Source organism: Oncorhynchus tshawytscha, linkage group LG20, assembly GCF_018296145.1.
Source record: "Oncorhynchus tshawytscha isolate Ot180627B linkage group LG20, Otsh_v2.0, whole genome shotgun sequence".
Classification (NCBI taxonomy): Eukaryota; Metazoa; Chordata; class Actinopteri; order Salmoniformes; family Salmonidae; genus Oncorhynchus; species Oncorhynchus tshawytscha.
The window spans coordinates 14,520,195-14,541,118 of record NC_056448.1 but is presented as its reverse complement, the minus strand read 5'-3'; the positions used below and the strand labels follow the sequence as shown (position 1 = coordinate 14,541,118).

The window sequence follows — 20,924 nt, the reverse complement described above, 5'->3', positions numbered from 1 at the left end:
ACAAGCCTAAGATCACCATGCGCAATGCCAAGAGTCGGCTGGAGTGGTGTAAAGCTTGCCGACATTAGACTCTGGAACGCGTTCTCTGGCATGGAAATGCGTTCTCTGGCATGATCAATAACGCTTCACCATCTGGCAATCTGATGGACAAATATGGGTTTGGCGGATGCCGGGAGAATGCTACCTGCCCCAAATGCATAGTGCCAACTGTAAAGTTTGGTGGAGGAGGAATAATGGTCTGGAGCTGTTTTTCATGGTTCGGGCTAGGTGAAGGGAAATTATAACGCTATAGCATATAAATTACATACAATTATATTCTAGACGATTCTGTGCTTCCAACTTTGTGGCAACAGTTTGGGAAAGGCCCTTTCCTGTTTCAGCATGACAACACTCCTGTGCACAAGGCAAGGTCCATAAAGAAATGGTTTGTCGAGATTGGTGTGGAAGAACTTTACTGGCCTGCACAGAGCCCTGACCTCAACCCTATCGAACACCTTTGGGATGTATTGGAACATCGACTGCGAACCAGGCCTAATCACCCAACACCAGTGTCTGACCTCACTAATGCTCATGGCTGAATGGAAGCAAGTCCCCGCAGCAATGTTCCAACATCTAGTGGAAAGCCTTCTCAGAAGAGTGGAGGCTGTTATTGCAGCAAAGGGGGATCAACTCCATTATGTCCATGATTTTGGAATGAGATATTTGACGAGCAGGTGTCCACATACTTTTGGTCATGTAGTGTACTTACCCAAGCTTTGTACATTTTTGAAGAATATTAATTAAAAAGCGACTTTGTTTGCTTTAGGGAGGGACAAGGTATGTATTGATCATTGAGTTGATTTCATCTTGAAGTGAAGTCAGTATTAGTAAGGTGGAGCAGATCTATCTCAACCACTTGACTGTGCGAAATTCCCCCAGAGTGAAGAATGTGACTTGTTGAGGCTTGCTTGCATTGCTTTCTGGGAAATCCTGGAATGTGTGGAATGGGGGACGGTGCCATGGGTGTGTGTGTCTGCAGTCATATCTGACTGGGTAGAGCACTGAGAGTCCTGCACTGAATCCAACAGGTCAGTGGTTTGGAGCACTGCTTGTGTGTGCCTCAGGCAAGCTCCATTACATCCTGTTAACTGCAGAGGATAAGTTAACGAGTTAATTAGCTAGTCATACGGTCTCCCAAAGCGGTCTGAGACACAAAGTACTCCCAATTGTTTCACACACAAAAAATACGTTTTTTAAAAATTGATTCCCAAAAACATTTTCGTAATGTTAAAATGTATGCTTTTGATTGAGTAAATGTGCTGTGAATAAAAGCTACGGTTTTAATCAGGGTTTTGTGTTGATCAGCTGTTAGAATAAATGAGGTAGTCTATATGTTTATTTGAGAGAAATAAGATCAGAAGGAAAACCGCAAACATTTAATCATTAGGTTCAAATGAACTGTTGCCAAAGTTGTATTCATTTTCTTTAGATGCCAGACTTTATTTAGTCTTCATCAAGATTGAGTCTCAATAATGAAATGTTAATACTGTACATTGAAATATCGAAATTGGTCTTCATTTTATAGTTAAATAATCATTTGTATTTATGTATCGATCTATGTAAAGGCCACATTGCCTTAAACAGTTTTATTGTGTTTTTGTCTTGAAAAGCAATAATATGCAATTAAATCTTGTGTAGCTATAGTCACGGCTAACTGCAATGATTGGCCATTGTATAGAAAGGGCTCGTGAATAATGAGAAACAAGGGCAAAGTGGATAAACATGACGCACCCGTGTTCCCAAACGTGACTCAGCTTCAATCTGTGAGGCCACCTTTAGCAGTGAAAATAGGAAGAATATGCCATATGTTTTCGATCGGAAAATACCAAATTAGGCCTAGGTTTCTACATTTATGAGATGTAGTAAATATAACTAAGCCTATATTTATTGTATCATTTGAAGGTTGATAAATAAATAATTTAAAACTGCTGAAAACTTGGGAAGATTGGGATATACGAGCAAATTACTTAGCTTAAGTGCTTAAATTATCCCACGATTCTGTGTTACTAAAATCAAATCTTTAAGAAAATGATTTCGACAGCAAATGCAGTAATCGGATGTTATTAACATTTTCAACGATCAGGCGAGAGGCAACGAAAAAAAACATCCATTGGGCCAGTAGCACACGCTTGCACCTCAATATGACTGTAGCCTATTTGAACACTCAATATTTGTGTTATTCGATTAATTCAGTTACATGATCCACTTCATATTTCAATGAACCAATGCTTTCGATGGTAAAGGGGTTTTAATCCCTCTTATTTTGAATGTGGAAGAAACACATTATGAACCTACAGTATAGCCTTCCAAGTTTCGATGATAAAAATGACATCCCACCCATAGGTTTGCATACAGTGCAGTTGGCTGCTAGCGTTTTGCACAGAACAGCGATTTGATGCCATCCAATGGGCAGAGAGCGTACATACACTCAAATTAATGTTAAAATGCTGTAATTTTGTTTCACAGTTATAGAAAGGATACATGTTTTGGACTCCTTACTTTTAGTTGATCTATGAATGTTTAAGACAAACAGTTAATTACATGGTCCCCATAGACTAGGTTAGGATTCTAAAAATAAAATAGGGTATGCTGTGACGAGTAGCCAACAAGAGAAGTAAATATTTGTTATACTGTATGTAATAATTGTCATAAATCCATCTAACCTTGGACTTGTAATAACCACCAAACAAGCATATCCACCACAAAGGAGCTAGCTACATCCTTATTGAACATAGGCTGATGAGCCAACCTGCATAATAATTCACCACAAACGAGTAGCATTTAATAAATGGTCACTGAGCATGTTTCAGTTTACATGCTCAGTGGAGTTAATATACATTTGCACAGGGAACAAAATCAGTATTGCATATAGGACGTGTAAAAGTACTGTAGCTCAATAGATACATAAAAAATACATATATTATTAAGACAAATATTAACTTATATACATGAACCTAGAATCAGTGTCTATCCAAATGGTCTTTTCCCTAACCCTTGGCAATCTGATCACATGGGGAAAATACAGGGGTGATTGATAAAAAACGACTTATAAAACTGTATTCCAGCAGGTGGCGCTATATTTATCATATTGTGCCAAAGAAATTGCCAGTCCAAAAAACACACACTTTTTTTTTTGATCTGGAGGAACAGTCATGTCAAAACGGAATAATTGTTTTGTCAAATACATCCTCACGTGTCTTTCAGTTCCGCTGTGTTATCCTCACTCGCCCTCTGTAAGAAAATAAAAGTTATATTTTAAAATAAATATGGACTACAAAGATAGTCTTGCTTTAAGTCCTGAAAAAGTATGTCTATTTTAACAGATAAATACAGTGTTTATTTAAACAGAAAATGCAACATTTGTAAATAACATATAGCTGTGTAGGTATGAGTGTCAAACCTTGGCTTCGGCTATCTTCTGGATTTGATCCAGAACAGAGAACTCAGGTGAAGGGAAGTCAAGGGGGTGATTATCCCCCGAGGACTCATGGGGCATCTGGACAACATCAGGAAGAAATGTTTTTTCATGGTCATTTCAGCAAGGGATTTTATGCAAGAAGAGATGCATGTCCTTGTTATTATCACAGGGATATCTGAGGTGGGACTCACCAGGACAGGTGGGGCTCTGAACAGGTAACTGAAGGGGTAGTGGAGCAAGTTGATGCAGGTGGAAGAGTACAGGTCTGCGTAACGCATGAGTTGGCTGGCAAACAGAGTCTGTCTGGAGCCACTCCGCAGCAGGCTGCCCATCTGCCCATAGGACAGATCCATCCTATAGGTCACCACCTGTAAAACACAAGGCGACGCACCCCACATTAAAAAATACTACAGTTTACTATAGAATACTGCAGTACTTACTACATAATTCTGTCGTAAACTATAGTATACTTAAGCAATAAGGTACTGTGGGGTGTGGTATATTGGCCATATACAACACCCCCTCATACCTTATTACTTAAGTACACTTTAGTTATATACCTTATTTCTCTAGTATTGATGCCCTCAAGGAGAAAGCCTCCACTTCTATGTTCAAGATAATAAAACAAAAACAGTATACTAAATACTACAGTAAGGTCTGCAAAAACACCACAGTAAATACTATTACAGTAAATACTATTGAATCAGGTTTTTTCTGTCAGAGGCTACAACAAAAATGTGTGCTGTTGGTGGTACTCGAGAACTGGAGTTGGGAACCACTGTATTAGAACATTTCTCAGAGAGGGATTGTGTGTCAGTGGGCAAGGTTTACCTTCATCCGTGTCTGAATGGCAGTGATGTCTGGGCACTCTCTACAGCTACTGTCCAGGTGCCTAAGGAGAGAGGCCAGTCAGATTGACAACATCATGCACAGCTCTGTCAAGTGAAATAATAGGCGAGTGTCACTCATAGAACAAAAGAAATGCCCACTCACTTGTACAACTCAGCTAAAAATATATCAAGATGCTTTAGCTCTTCAAAGAGATCTTGAGGAAAAAGAGACACTCGTCAAAATGGTGTCCAAGATTACATTACCTAAGGTATGTAAAGTGGCCACGTTGTGTGTGTGGTATATGATAGGTCAGATTTAGGATCACTGTGAGGTCATGAAGAGGAGGTTGACCATGTTTGTACTCACGGTTCTTCTCTGTCCACACCTGCAGCTCTTTGGCCAGCTCAGGCACCACCAGGAAGGTCTTCCAACCTTGCCTCTTCTTAGACTTTAGGATGTCCCCAAAGATGTGGTCACCCACATAGAGAATGTCCTTCCCCTTCACATCCAGCAGTTCACATACAATGTCTGAGGAGCCTGCAGGGAGGAGAGACAGATAAAAGAGGATGGAAAGTTGAGATGTGACACCCACTGATATGACTCCCACTGAAACCAAGATGGGTGAAACTCACTATTCCTCTCTCAATTTAATACCATCGTAATCCCTTTCTCCTAACATATAGAACATGTTACCTTTTTTTGATGATAATATCCCAGCTTAAGTTTTGGTTGCTAGGAAGTTGGGGGAATGTATGTTTTTGGTTTCTTATTGGTTCTGGGAATGAAGCCATATGTTTCCTGACTGGTAAAATTCTGAAAACGGAAGTGAAAACTTTGCCTGTTCTGGAAACACACATGTTTAAAACGTTTTACTATGGTTCCCTGAAAGTTTTCCTGGGAGGTTTTAGTAATGTTCTGAAAATGGAAATGATAGGTTATATGAAGATAATTAAATAACGTTCTGAGAACATGTTTCAATAAGACTGCTAGCTTAGGTTTGGTTAACTGTTTTGAACGCCAGCACAGATAGGACACATGGAAATGAATTTACTTAGGCATTAATCATGCAAACACTTTTCTTTTGAATTGTGGCACGGTGCCAGTCAGATTCAAACCTATGATCTTCTGTTCTCTATCCATGGAATTAGTCCACTGTGCCACCAGGATTGAACTAGCATACCATGTTTTTTTTTTACACATACAAAGCTGGCCATTTTAGTCTACACAAACAGACCCCATTTCAAAAGAAAATAAACACTCATTTAGTCATTTAGCCAATACACTTGAGCATTGATGCTGAATTGATGCTGAAAACAGAATGTAATATGTTTTTAAATACATTCTTAGAACGTTCTCTGCACATTAGTAAAGTTTTCTTGTGTTTTTTTATGGAAAGTTTTCTTAACATTCTCAGAACAATTTGAGAACACGACTTTAAAATAGAACCATGAGAAAACCTGTCGGAAATGTTATGCTGAAGTACTGGAATTCCCACAGAAGAGCGTTGTTTCTTAACGTTCTCGTAACTATTTGAGAACATTCCCAATGTCAAACCAGTTGGAGAACGTTCCTAGAACATTACCAACATTTAAATGACATGTAACCATGTTTTAACTTTTAGGAAACGTTCTGTTAAAGTAATGAAATACCAAGAAAATCATGTTTTTTGTCAAGTTTCTTAAATGTGCTGAGAATGTTCCAAAGCCAATCAACTATCCTGCACCATTCCCAGAAAGTTGTGGGAAGGTTGTATGGAAAATAACCATAGGACAACCATGCTCTCACCAACCTCTAAGAAACATTTTGTTATGTGCTAGCTGGGATTAACATTTGAATTCTTACCGCCAGAGTAGACAGTTCCATGCTGGAGTTCTCCAGTGTATGTTCCAATACGGAGCTTCCCTGTGTTCTATGTTGGATAGATATGAACAGAGCCATGTATTTAGAGAGTTGTGCCAATGTGGTTTCTGCATTATGAAGCATTTACAGTGCCTTCAGAAAGTGTACACACCCTTGACTTTTCCCAAATTTTGTTGTGTTAAAACCTGAATTTTAAATGGATTTTTCCCCCCACTACACACAATACCCCATAATGTCAAAGTGGAATTATGTTTTTAGAAAGTTTTACAAATTAATAAAACATGTAAGCTGAAATGTCTTGAGTTAATAAGTATTCAACTCCTTTGTTATGGCAACCCATACGTTCAGGAGTAAAAATTAACAAGTCACATAATAAGTTACATGGACTCTGTGTGCAATAATAGTGTTTAACAGGTTTTTTCAATGACTACCTCATCTCCATACCCCACACATACAATTATCTATAAGGTCCCTCAGACGAGCATTGCATTTAAAACACAGATTCAACCACAAAGACCAGGGAGGTTTTCTAATGCCTTACAAAGAAAGGAACCAATTTGTAGAAGGGTAAAAATAATAATAATAATACATTGAATATCCCTTTGAGCATGGTAAAGTTATTAATTACACTTTGGATTGGGTATCAATACACCCAGTCACTACAAAGATACAGGCGTCCTTTTAATTATTATCATTTTTTTTTTACAATTAAATCAATTTTAATCTCACTTCGTAACACAACAAAATGTGGAAAAATTCAAGGGGTGTGAATACTTCTGAAGTCACTGTACATGACACTCAACATTCTATGGCAGCCATGTTAGCTCCCCATTAACATTACATGGGGAATATTTAAACAATGCTATATAACTGAATGTATAGAATTACAACAATATACACAATTCTAAAAACTGGCATAACTCTAAGTATATAACTCTGGATTAGAACATTAATCTAATTGCGAGGTGTGTTAAAGGATATTTTCTATACACACCATGTGATGATGAGTGAAAGGTTCTTACCGTGTCCACTTGTCTCAGCACAGTTCCCTCGGCAAAGAACAGTGGCTTCCTGGTATCCACGACGACAAGGTCAAAGAAGGTGCGCCACGGTTTTTTGGGGTACTTAAGAAAAAAATATATTGAAATGTTGATTAAAATGAATGGTAATTTGTTCCCCAAAACCCTTTTCCTTCATTTGAAACTGGAGACACCTAGACTAACCTTGGCACCTGGTGGAGTTTCAAGCAAGTATTTCATGATAGCCTAGGAAAAAGAACAAAGACACATCTTTTGTATAAAAGTGAATAGAACAGAATGTATTGATAGAATGACATCATGTATTGTATAGAATGGACATCATGCAACATTGACAACTGACCTCTGTGTAGTTGTAATCACTGTTGGTCGCCAGGAACACTTTGGCCACCTCCTTAATACGAGTCAGGAGAACAGGCAAGTTTACCTATCGAGAAGAAGAGAAAGGGAGAGGGTCGATTCCTCTGGATAGAGAAAGTTTATGTAATCTCAGAGACTTGTTGAACATCACTAATTAACTGAGGTATCATCTCATAAATTATGTCCAAAACACTTAGTCAATATACTGTATCGAGAAAAGGTATCCAATATGGAACAGCAATTAAGGGAGGTTTCAAAGTTATTTTCACTCACGTCTCTGACAACATATTTATCCAAATTCCTCAGAGTGCTTTCCTTCAGACTGCCCTATGTGACAAAATGGAGAGAGTCAGTCTACACAAAGGCACAGACAGTAATGTTTCATAATGTGTGAGTACGTGTGTCGGGATGGGGTGGCGTATGTACTGTATAATGCTGACCGTATCATGAACATAGTCCATTGCATCTCGAACATCCTGGAACATGCTTCTGAAGGACATGAACAAGTCACCATGTTTGAAGCCTTTCTGGCAGCTAAAAAAACACACAAAAAAAGTACAGAAACTACAGTCACATTATTCACTTATGTTTTATGATTTACTATTCTCACAGCTGTAGAGAAAAAGAGCCGGCAACGAGAAGAGGGAAGAGGATAATAGAGTCCACTCACTTTTCGTATCTGCTGCATCTGGTGAAGAGGTCCACAAGGCAGCCATCCAGATACGTCTCTGTGGGAGGGGCAGGAGGTCGTTACAAAGCCATTCTACTTTACTTTATTTGCAGCATGATTGTACAGAACTACACAAAATAACACTGTTGTTGCTACCTGAAAGGTTGAAGAGAGTATTGAGGATATAGAAGCGGTCAGTGTTGCCTCTCTGAATGAAGTTGTTGGGGTAGTAGTCTTGGATCTTGTCCCTGTAGAGAAGGAAAGTATGTGTACAACTAGCAAATTAAGGAGTAGCCACAGGTGCATATAAAGACGTGTAAACATGATAAAAACATGCATACTGTGTAGTAGAACCTCATTAAGTAAGCTGGTCTGACAACCTCCCCAATAACACACCAAACAGCTATTATTGGAGCATTTCTGGATGATGAGTCATTCAGAGAGCACCCACTGAGCCAGAAGATAACAAGATAACAGACAGAATGCACGTATTCCACCAGCACTATCAACGTCACAAGAACTCTCTTTTTGGAGTCTCTTGACTATGACGTTCAGCTAGAGCTGGAGAAACATCCACTGGCCTTCTCCACTGAAGCAACACTGTAGTTTGCCTTTCTGTAAGAGTATGAGGCAAGGATCCAGTGGCGATTGAGTGTATTTGAACTGGAACAGGAGCTTCTTGATAGCTCAGCTGCTGGTAGGGGATCCCAAAGACATCTAAATCCTGTTATGTGAATGGAAGATGGGCACTATGTACATGTCCAGCTAAAGTATAATCAATGTCGTCTTTCATGATAAAAAAACTAAATACACATAGTCCTACATAAGACTCACAATAACCCAAAGACTAACTCATAAGGAACTCACATAATCATGCAATAACACACATTTAAACACATACAGACATTCATTCGCAAATCCCACGGCACCAGGTGGTGGATATAAATGTACTTTTTAATATTTGTGAGCTGGTTACATCTGTTTGGCCCTGTCCGGGGGTGACCTCGGATGGGGCCACAGTGTCTCCTGACCCCTCCTGTCTCAGCCTCCAGTATTTATGCTGCAGTAGTTTATGTGTCGGGGGGCTGGGGTCAGTTTGTTATATCTGGAGTACTTCTCCTGTCCTATTCGGTGTCCTGTGTGAATCTAAGTGTGCGTTCTCTAATTCTCTCCTTCTCTCTTTCTTTCTCTCTCTCGGAGGACCCGAGCCCTAGGACCTGAGCTCCAGGACTACCTGACATGATGACTCCTTGCTGTCCCCAGTCCACCTGGCCATGCTGCTGTTCCAGTTTCAACTGACCTGAGCCCTAGGACCATGCCCCAGGACTACCTGACATGATGACTCCATGCTGTCCCCAGTCCACCTGGCCATGCTGCTGCTCCAGTTTCAACTTCCACCTGACTGTGCTGCTGCTCCAGTTTCAACTGTTCTGCCTTATTATTATTCGACCATGCTGGTCATTTATGAACATTTGAACATCTTGGCCATGTTCTGTTATAATCTCCACCCGGCACAGCCAGAAGAGGACTGGCCACCCCACATAGCCTGGTTCCTCTCTAGGTTTCTTCCTAGGTTTTGGCCTTTCTAGGGAGTTTTTCCTAGCCACCGTGCTTCTACACCTGCATTGCTTGCTGTTTGGGGTTTTAGGCTGGGTTTCTGTACAGCACTTTGAGATATCAGCTGATGTACGAAGGGCTATATAAATAAATTTGATTTGATTTGATTTGATCACCATTGTAAGCCAATGGATGAATAAAGAATTCCAAATAGTGCTGCTATATCTACACCAAACTAATGTTCAGATTTTTTTTTTTTTACATTCCTGTACACCTTGTGGAGTATCATGTTAGCTGTGAAACAAGTTTTAGGAGATATTTTGCATTCATTTCTCAGTCCTCCATGAAACAACCAAGAACATGGGGGCTGTTTTATGTTGTAAGCTGAATATATTGGCAGTATGTAGGCCTACTGAGACAGATGCTCACAGTTGGATCTGACCAAGGTCAGGATCAGGCTCCCTTGGTCTCCAACATCCTCAGTTCTCGGGTAGAGCAGGGCAACCCACAGCCCATCCCCACCTCATAGCCTAGTTTCTCAGTCAGTCCATCTCCTGTACCCTCAAGATAATAACAACTCCTTCATACAGCTGCAATATATAGCCTACACACAGGTAGTGTATTCTGCTTCTTCTTTGAAATGTAACCAGCGGAGAATTACAAAATTCAGTGGATTCAGATTGATAAGATGTGTATAATATATCGGTCTTTCAGAAAACATGGTATTTTAAATGAGACATATGAAAATAGTCAAATATTGACCTTGTGGTTTTCTGTGACCATGCTCTTTTGATGTTTGACAGAAGAACTGTTTCACCTTGATGACCCACTGTGTAGACATGCCGATTTGCTGTGTGTGTGTGTGCGTGCGTGCGTGTGTGTCATTCCCCTGTTCCCCTGCTTAGAAGATTTTGCAAAGTGGTTGTGCAGATGTGCCCTCAGTGACCGTGTTGACCCAAGGACATCCTGTTACAGAATTACAAACAGTATACTCACAAAAACACACACACCAGTCCTGTATAACTAACTTTGTGGGGGTCACACAATTCAGTCCCATTCAAAATCCTATTTTCCCTAACCTAACCCTTATCTGAAAACCTAACCTTAACCCTAAACCTAACTCTAGCTCCTAACCCTAACCTTAACCCTAACACTAATTCTAACCCTAAACCCTCTAGAAATAGCATTTGACCTTCTGGGGACATTGTATTAGTCCCCAGTTGGTCAAATTTTTGTTTACTATTCATGTATAATGAAACACGTCCACATGCGTACACACACACACAAACTATTGTATTTCCTGTGATGTATCACTCACCTTTTTAGAAAGGTGAAACCATGACTGCACAGCAGAATGTTTCCATTGGAGTCCACCTTCAGCAAGTTACCATACATTGTGTCAAACACCAGGCCGCTAAGGAGGGAGGAGAGATTGGGATGAAAAGGAGGAAGAGAGAGCCAGGGGTGAATATGGTTATGCAGAGACAAGCAGAGAGAGGAATGGATGGGAGAGGGATAGATGATATCTTTTAGATTTGTGGCTGCTCTTGATAGTATCATCAGGTTACTTTTTATTGCTGCTCTATTTTGACCAATCTTGTTATTCTACTGTTACCAGGCCTTTGGGGTAACTATCCCTGCAGGAGGTCTCTATCTGCTGATGAAGTGATAAAATGTCAGATGTTTCTCCAGCATAGTGTCCCCCTGGGGCAAGGATACAGAAAATAGAATGCACAGAGCAACAAATGACTTGAAAAAGAATGGTTAGGGGTCATTTCATAAGTCGAGTCCCATGAAGAGCCCCATCCTAACTAACCATGCTTTGCGTCAACACAATGCTAAGGAGCTCTATTTCATGTAGAACGTAAGAAAAAAAAAAACATTTGTGAGTAAAGGGTCATGTTATGTATTACCAAACTGATCATGTAAAAATAAACAGTATGCAAATGTGTGTGGGATCAACAGGAAGAGAGGGAGCTCACCGTGTGGGGAAGGTAGGGTCGTAGGTGTAATGCAGTAGCTCATGGGGATAGCCTATAGACACCAGCCTGTCTCTGAGCAGCTCAAAGCCCAGGTCCTCGTAGTCAGGAGACTTGTACTCTACACACACAGGACACATGAACAATCAGTATTCACATCAATGAAAATGTAACAATGTTGCTATCCTCATATACTGTTCAATAGTTCTGAGCGGTATACTATAAAGTAGGATAAAGCTAAACATGCCTAAATATTTTGAAATAACTTTTTTTTTAAGGATAAGGCATAGTCTAACAAACAAAAACAAATTTTACTTTAGCTTTCTTAATGAATCAGGAAATCTATTTTTTTCTGGTTGTTTAGGCTAACTCATTAATCTTGCTTTGTAGTATACCTCCCTGATTGCACACCTTAAAGACATAGATTTTCAGATTTTCTCCAAAAGTCTGCCTTTTTTGGCCCTTTACCAGTACAATCACATTTTCTCTTTGTTGGAGTAGGTCTACTGGGCTACTATACCGAACAACAATATAAACACAATAATGCAATAATTTGAAAGATTTGACTGAGTTACAGTTCATACGAGGAAATCAGTCTATTGAAATAAATTCATTAGGCCCTAATCTATGGATGACTGGGAAGACAGGTATGTATCTGTTGGTCACAGATACCTTAAAAACAAATAGGGGTGTGGATCAGAAAACCAGTCAGTATCTGGTGGGACCACCATTCACGTCATGCAACGGGACACATCTCCTTCGTTGATCAGTTGATCAGGCTGTTGATTGTGGCCTGTGGAATGTTGTCCCACTCCTCTTCAATGGCTGTGTGAAGTTGCTGGATATTGGCGGGAACTGGAACACTGTCGTACACATCTGAATCGATGTGTACGACACACCACTCTATGCAAAAAAATGCAATTGTGTTCACTGTCCGTAGCTTATGCCTGCCTGTACAATAACTCCACCACTGGAATTCTGTTCACAACATTGACATCAGCAAACAGCTCGCTCACACGACGCTATACACATGGTCTGAGGTTGTAAGACCGGTTGGACGTACTGCCAAATTCTCTAAAACGATGTTGGAGGCGGCGTATGGTCGAGAAATTGACATTCAATTCTCTGGCAACAGCTCTGGTGGACATTTCTGCAGTCAGCATGCAAATTGCACGCTCCCTCAAAACTTGAGACATCTGTGGCATTGTGTTGTGTGACAAAACTGCACATTTTAGAGTGGCCTTTTATTTTCCCCAGCACAAGGTGCACCTGTGTAATGATCATGCTGTTTAATCAGGTTCTTGATATGCCACACATGTCAGGTGGATGGATTATCTTGGTAAAAGATAAATGCTCACTAACAGGGATTTAAACAAATTTGTGCATTTGAGAGAAATAAGCATTTTGTGAGTATGGAACATTTCTGGGATCTTTTATTTCAGCTTATGAAACATTTGATATTTTTGTTCAGTATAGATGAACCTACCTGCCAGAGTGTAGTCCATGTCAAAGCCATAGCATTTGATGTTCTCCAATGGTACACTCCTATTGACAAACACCCTGTAATCAAAGGAAAACAGGACAGTTGGAGTTTCTGAAGTGATTATCTGGGAGACAAACAGGGGTCAGTTGAGAAGCAGATCTCAGATGGGCATGTCAAAGCTTTTCAGAAAACCCAATCAGTTTTATAAGAGTATTTAATGGCATGGCTTGAATGTGGCTCCAAATCTGACCTATTGTCTAAGACCAGTTGCTGAAACCTTCAAGAGTAGAACTCATTTTGACAAATTGACTCAACGTCCTTCAAGCCCATGGAAATCAATCAACTTGAGCCCAATGCTGGTCACATTGGGATATGCCTCACCAACTATATTCTTGGGAACCAACCATTAAATTATATCTTATGCTGCACATTCAGCTCGTAGTGGCGTATCGGGCTCTATATCCTACTGCACTACATCACATCACCACAGTCCTACTCTTATCAGTTCATTAACATATGTCTTCAAGCCTGCCAACACGAACAGCCACGTCCATCTAGACTCTAGAGGAAAGCTATTTAAGGTGGTCTTTTTTTAGGAGGCTGCAATGGTATTGGCAAGGATTTCCGAGACTTGGCACTGCTTATTTTTTAATGACAGTCACGTACCGTGATTCATGTATCCTGATTCAACTCATTGAGCACACTCTGCATGTGATCAAACTTTGCAGTCGGTGGTGCTGCAGCAGAAATTGTAGTCAGTTCTCTCTAGCCTCTACCACACAGAACTCCACCTAATCATCAGTAACAGGTTTATATTTCAGTAATGGATAGCCTATGTAATAACTAAATCTATATGTTATAACAAAAATATCTTTGTTTAATCAAGAATGGAACAAAAACCACAATGAAATGACAGAATGGGTAACTTCTTAAAATAGATTGCTGTATTCAGAAGAATTACCAAACTAGTTAAAGAGAGATTGCTTTCATATATATCAAATCAGGACTCTGATCAGTTCAGTCATTCACAAGGTAACCACAGAGGGGTTTCCTGTGTCACCAGGTGATATGGATCCTCTATCAGTGACACCCGGGGAGAGAAACCCATCTCCCTCCTGTCAGAGTGGCCTACACCTCACCCTCCCTCCCTCCCTCCGTCCGTCTGTCTGTCTGTCCCCAGCTCCTGCCAATAGCAGCCAGTTCAAACATATAGGGTAGCTGTTAATAATTCACCTGACAGCTCGTGTTCTAGAAGCGTGTTGCTGAGGAAGCCTCACTTGAGCGAACAACAACAGTCACCATGAGCCAACAGTCACCCTGAGCCAGTGGGTGCCTGGGAGGTATGAACAAGGCTACTGATGGAGAATATCTGGTTTGAAGCATGAATAGCGTACACTGGCAGTAATCTGTTAAATAATATACCTAACACTTGGCTGATATTGAAGTGTCCCCCCAAGTGTGATTTACACCTGAGTGACTGAGAACCTGTATCAAGGCTAGAAAATACCTAAGATTATCTTCTCTTTTAGACCTCAGCCAAACAACTAGCCTATAATGTGGAGGAAGAACAGAAATGAGTGACTCTTACAATCGAGGAGTGAAAGAGAAGGCGTCCCTGACCTCACATACCATTCCTAATCTCCACTCCCATCCACCAATCAGAACAGGTAATGTGAGTCTGTCTGACAGATCTCTGGGGCGGCAGGTAGCCTAGTGGTTAGGGTGTTGGGCCAGTAACCGAAAGGTTGCTAGATCGAATCCCCGAGCTGACAAGGTAAAAATCTGTCGTTCTGCCCCCGAACAAGGCAGTTAACCCACTGTTCCTAGGCCGTCATTGTAAATAAGAACTTGTTCTTAACTGACTTGCCTAGTTTTAAAAATAAATTAATCTCTGTGCATTGTCAGAACCTGATAGAGCAAAGGTGTTGGATCACTGTAACAAAGCCTATAGGCTACGTTTTCACAAAGTTATAAAATGCTCATGTAAAAAACAGAAAGCACATCTTCTCCAAGTTTTTGAAAAATGAAAAAAATAATAATAATAATAAGCTGAGCCAATTAGTGTATGCCCTATGACCTTATGCAAACCTGTATGACATAAACATACCTTGATTGGCCTCTACAGCCTACAGGTTTGTGTCACATTTATACTACAGCATTGCCAGTTTTGTAAGCACTAGTGTAGGATTGGACCCAATACTGAGCTACACATGTCATAGCTTTATGGGTGTAATAAATATTATGCTACATCAAATAATAACTCACTTGTGCTGACATTCCATGTTCTTCACCAAGGGCACATCGGGTGAAATGCTCGGGTCTGTATCAGATTTAGTAGGTTGATCTGTCACAATCCGAGTCGGATCCTCCATAGTCGTCGCTGTAAAAGCCTCTCTAGATAGGGGGATAGTGAGATCTGACATGGGTAGCCTAAATCCTAGCTGTCATCTCACTAGAAGCTTACTAATTGGAGAGGCTTTTAAAGCTCCAAAATACGCAGAACTGTGCGTAAAGGGTTTCACTACACGTCAGTAAACAGCCACTCCCTTGCTTTAAACTTGGTGGTTCGGTAGTTAAAAGTGGGTGCGGTGGCTCTGGGACCTACTGCATCCTATCTTGTCTATGAATTGGTCAAACTCACAGCGGACTGGAAACTGGCTTAAAAATACCGAGATAATGTAATCAGTCGCACACACGCGGAGAGGAACGTGCGTATGGCTTGAGTTCGCTGATATCACTTCTGCGATATGAGCGAAGCTGGGCGATTTTCAAAAAACAACACAATGAAAGTACTAAAGAAAACAACAATTCGTTTTACATTAGGCCACATACAGGTAACTGCTCAAATAAAAGGAAACACCAACATCGTGTTAATAGGTCGTTGGGCCAGCACGAGCCTCCAGAATAGCTTCAATGGGCCTTGGGCATAGATTCTACAAGTGTCTGGAACTCTATTGGAGGGGTGAGACCCCATTGTCCCACGATAAATTCCATAATTTGGTGTTTTGTTGAAGCTCTAGAATCTCCCATAATTGTTCAATTGAGTTGAGATTTCTGGTGGGTGGATGAGTGACACTCACGCACACACGCACACACTTTATACCCCATATGCTCCTTTAAGACCAGTCTTTCAAAGTCACTGAGATCTCTTCTAGCCATGGTACCCAAAATAATGGGCAACTGGGCATTTTTATATATGACCCTAAGCAGCAAGATGGGATTTTAATTGCTTAATTAACTCTGTGTGTAAGCACCTGCTTTCAATACACTTTGTATCCCTCATTTGCTCGTGTTTCCTTTATATTTGCAGTTACCTGTATATCCAGAACACTTACCCCCGAATACAGGTGAGAGAGAGAGAGAGAACACATGGAATAATTCTGATAATTATCTTAAACACCACAGTAATGGTAAAAAAATACTATCTCAAAATGAATGTAGTAAATCAGACAGATAAACTGTGTATGGCAGCCCAGACTCACTAATAAGAAACTCAAGGCGAGCTGATTGAATCATTCCCTAAGGGATTTAACTTGTTCATCAGTAAACTACATACAGTATGCTGACTTTAGGAGTGTCAGAGGTAAAACCTCTCCCTCCCTGATTAGCGCCTGTTTGCCTGGGGCCAGAGCCTGATAACGACAGAGACCTGGGCCTGCTCACAATACTAAACACATTTCGTAAAGAGGGCCCATGGAATTAACAGTTTTATCACACTGTACTCACCATCCCAAAGGTCAAAATTATTGATTTGCCATTGTGTCATTAGACTGGAAATGGCTTGGGTGTGGGGCAAATCTTTAGAGGAGTTTTAACAAATATGTTTTAACAGGAAGGACAACGATGTACAAGTCAGACACAATGTCAATGATGATGGCAAATGTTCAGAGTTTGGTGGTTGTGCGTGCCTTGATATGATGGGGTTTAATGAGGTAAAGTCTATCCCTCCCCTGAGGATCCCCTGTTGAGATTCACAGGATGCATCCCGCCAGTGATCTCCATCATGGTGAGGTTCCTGGCCTCAGACATGTTGTACCACCCAAACACCCCAGACAGCAAACAGTAGTAGTCCAACTTCTCCTGTGTATAAACATACTGTGAGTGCATGTGTATGACGTCAGCTGCCACGGTCCCACTTAACAAATAAGAGTCCCAATACCTATGTAATTATGGTGTAATTACAATCTAGGTACACCCTGTCACATAATACTTACAGTACCACTGTTATACCGGTTTGTGTATGTGACAAGGTATGAGAGCGAGGTTGATGTGCTCACCACTATGAGGTGGACAAACAGCACCAGCCAACTGAGGGTGCGCCAATGGTGAAGGCTGCTGACTTGAACGACTGGTTGAAGTGGAGAAGATGTGAACTATACTGCAGTAAGGGATCCAGGAGATTTGGATCTGAACAACAAATGACAAACGGTGTGGCTTATTGATGAGCCACTGATGTTGCCACCTATTGTAAAAGATTGATGTAACCAGTGATAATATATAGGGACATTCTGTGGCATTATGAATGAATAACATTCATTCATAATGAGCATTGTTCCATTCATGGAAAAGATGTCACCCGTGATGACAGAGCAGTGTGTTGCTTATAAAGTGTGACTTACCTGCAGGTAGAGTAACCCAGAAGACCCTGGGTAACTGCCATGCATAGGTAATCCCTGTAGAGGAGCAGCCTTTTTCCTGTGCTATCAATGGCGAACGTGCATTAGGGTGGCAGATATGGCATCATTGTTTTAGCACTATACATTGAGTTTTTAAACTACGGTGCGCAACATGGTTCCATGTGCCAAAAAATCTGCACAATCGACTGTGAAGCTAAAATTGGGATCATGTCTACTATGCAATTGAACATACAAAAAAAGAGCAATGGAAAGCATTGTACAATATGGCAAACTTAGCGAAAAGAGGAATTTGTGTTAAGTGCATGGGGCTGCCATCTGTATGCACCTCTAATATTACCATCACCTGTCATACCAATCAGTGTCAAGTAGTTACGGTAGAAGTTTCACTGTCGACTCCAGATAAATGACACACCACGGGGGGGGGCACTATTCTCTTAGTACATACAGCGCCTTTAGAAATTGTGTCACAGCCTGAATTCAAAATGTATAGAAAATTCATTTCTTTTATTTACACAAAATACAGCATAATGACAAAGTTAAAGTGTTTTTATAAATTTCTGCACATTTATTGAAGATAAAATACAGAAATATCTCATTCAGATAGGTATTCACACCCTTGAGTCAATACATGTTAATTACCTTTGGCAGTCTTCCGGAGTAAAAATTCTTCAAGCTCTGTGAAGTTGGTTGTTGAGCATTGGCCATTGTCTGTTGGACTACAGACCAAACAGGATTTTGCCTGTGCTTAGCTCTATTCAGTTCCTTTTTATCAGAAAAAACTCCCTAGTCCTTGCCGATGACAAGCATACACATAACATGATGCAGCCACCACCATGTTTGAAATTATGAAGTGTGGTACTCAGTGATGTGCTGTGTTGGATTTGCCCAAAACATAACGCTTCGTATTCAGGACATAAAGTTAATTCCTTCGCCACATTTTTTGCAGTTTTACTTCAGTGCCTTATTGCAAACAGGATGCATGTTTTGGATAATCTTTATTCTGTACAGGCTTCCTTAATTCCACTCTGTCATTTAGGTTAATATTGGAGTAACTACAATGTTAGTGATCCATCCTCAGTTTCCTCCTACCACAGCAATTAAACTCTAACTTTTAAAGCCACCTTCGGCCTTATGGGGAAATCCCTGGCCGGTTTCCTTGTTCTCGGTACCCTTCTTTGTTAGGCATTGGAAAACCTCCCTGGTCTTTGTGGTTAATTCTCTGTTTGAAAATTACTGCTCGACTGAAAGACCTTACAGATAATTATATCCTGAACTTATTTAGGCTTGCCATAACAAAGGGGTTGAATATTTTATTTTATTTTTTATTTCACCTTTATTTAACCAGGTAGGCTAGTTGAGAACAAGTTCTCATTTGCAACTGCGACCTGGCCAAGATAAAGCATAGCAGTGTGAACAGACAACACAGAGTTACACATGGAGTAAACAATTAACAAGTCAATAACACAGTAGAAAAAAAGGGGAGTCTATATACATTGTGTGCGAAAGGCATGAGGAGGTAGGCAAATAATTACAATTTTGCAGATTAATAACACTGGAGTGATAAATGATCAGATGGTCATGTACAGGTAGAGATATTGGTGTGCAAAAGAGCAGAAAAGTAAATAAATAAAAACAGTATGGGGATGAGGTAGGTAAAAATGGGTGGGCTATTTACCGATAGACTATGTACAGCTGCAGCGATTGGTTAACTGCACACAGTCCACAGAGGACTCACACAGTCCACAGAGGTGGAAATCTCACACAGACCGGTTCCCAAGGCAACATGGCGCAACTGGTGGGTGGGGATCCTTGCCATATGGAACATGTCAAATTAGTAAAGGCACATCTGAAGAGGAGCAGAATGACAAAGTTCATCACTCAGTCAATCAGACTTACTGTATCTAACTGAAAAAACGTATGATTCTAGGTAGGCTTTGATCAGAAAATGACATGACCATGCCATTCTACATTTGTATACCCTTTTGCTCACTCTAAACACACTGATCTCATGGATCAACTTCCTGCATCAACTCACAGCATTGAAGGTGACGAGGACGGTGAGCAGTTGCCAGTGTACGGGCCTGGTCCACCAGTGTGGCTGCGGAACCCCTTCAGGGAGGCGTTCTCCACCAGCATCTCTCCACCTCCACACTGTGGTCTCTGCTGCCCCACAGCCTGCGGATGGCTACAGAGGGGAAAAGCCAAATAAGATACACAGGTGGAAAAGGACATAAAGACAGCTAAGTCAGGCATAATGATAATGATGATTGTGAGGATGACTATGATAACACTAATTGCAAGTACATTTTTGGTGAGGTAGTTTTCCTTAGGCAACCTGTTACCTGTCCATATTCCTCAGAGAGCTCCACACAGGTGCTTACTTTTCTCACAGCCCTGTTGGTCGCCCCGGTCCAGCAGCAGGTATCGGGGTGACTCTGGGAGGAGTGGCAGGGTGGCAGGCTAGAGCAGGGAGGTCGCACCACTGAAGCCCAGCAACCACTGCCACCTGTCCTCTGTCCCCAATAACTCACTGCAAGGACAGAAGGCTATCACATGGCATCACATAGTGTTCGTTCACCACAGGTTAAACTGATATAAGCATCCCTGACTGACACACTAGAACCAGACAGCTCACCTGATCCCCAGAAGCTGAGGTGGCGGCAGACACAAACCACCATTCCTCACAGCCTTTAAAGGGCACATTACATCACCACATTGGGTGGAGACTGAGGCTAACACCTGCAGCACACACTGGAAAGGACAAACCATATCACAGACACGGTTTGGCAGCATAATTCCTCTAGTGAGATATTAAAAGACAGGTATAAAGATGACCTTGTTTTGTGGCCTACAGTAAAATAATGATATCAATTCATAAGATGAAAATCAGCTGACCTGCATTAACGCCGTAGAGCAAATGTCCAACCATGATCATCTCAAAAGGACGTTTTGCTCAATAGCATCATCACAGCACTGCCAATGACAAACAGGTTGTTCAATAACAGGCATCTCTTTTTGGAAAGTGTGGTGGACAAAATCATCATAATTAATGT

At 40.9% G+C, this 20,924-nt stretch overlaps 1 protein-coding gene across 3 annotated transcripts; it reads right to left on the bottom strand.

Moving 5' to 3' along the window:
* Positions 1-2,793: 2,793 nt before the first annotated feature.
* LOC112219398 (cytosolic purine 5'-nucleotidase) lies at positions 2,794-15,813 on the bottom strand. Of its 3 annotated transcripts, XM_024380618.2 has the most exons (19): positions 13,238-13,311; positions 12,424-12,654; positions 11,755-11,872; positions 11,388-11,476; positions 11,091-11,186; positions 8,372-8,463; positions 8,216-8,273; positions 7,986-8,079; positions 7,819-7,872; positions 7,529-7,612; positions 7,372-7,413; positions 7,171-7,272; positions 6,131-6,197; positions 4,655-4,825; positions 4,451-4,502; positions 4,289-4,349; positions 3,649-3,825; positions 3,440-3,535; positions 2,794-3,270 (listed from the first exon to the last, which is right to left on the bottom strand). In XM_024380618.2, exons 5-19 carry the CDS (start codon positions 11,165-11,167, stop codon positions 3,229-3,231), a joined length of 1,269 nt encoding a protein of 422 aa, XP_024236386.1. In that variant the 5' UTR covers positions 11,168-11,186; positions 11,388-11,476; positions 11,755-11,872; positions 12,424-12,654; positions 13,238-13,311; the 3' UTR covers positions 2,794-3,228. The 3 variants fall into 3 exon arrangements, with proteins under 3 accessions (XP_024236386.1, XP_024236384.1, XP_024236385.1); XM_024380616.2 differs by lacking the exons at positions 11,388-11,476; positions 12,424-12,654 and adding an exon at positions 15,500-15,813; XM_024380617.2 differs by having other exon boundaries at positions 11,091-11,476.
* Positions 15,814-20,924: the final 5,111 nt, after the last annotated feature.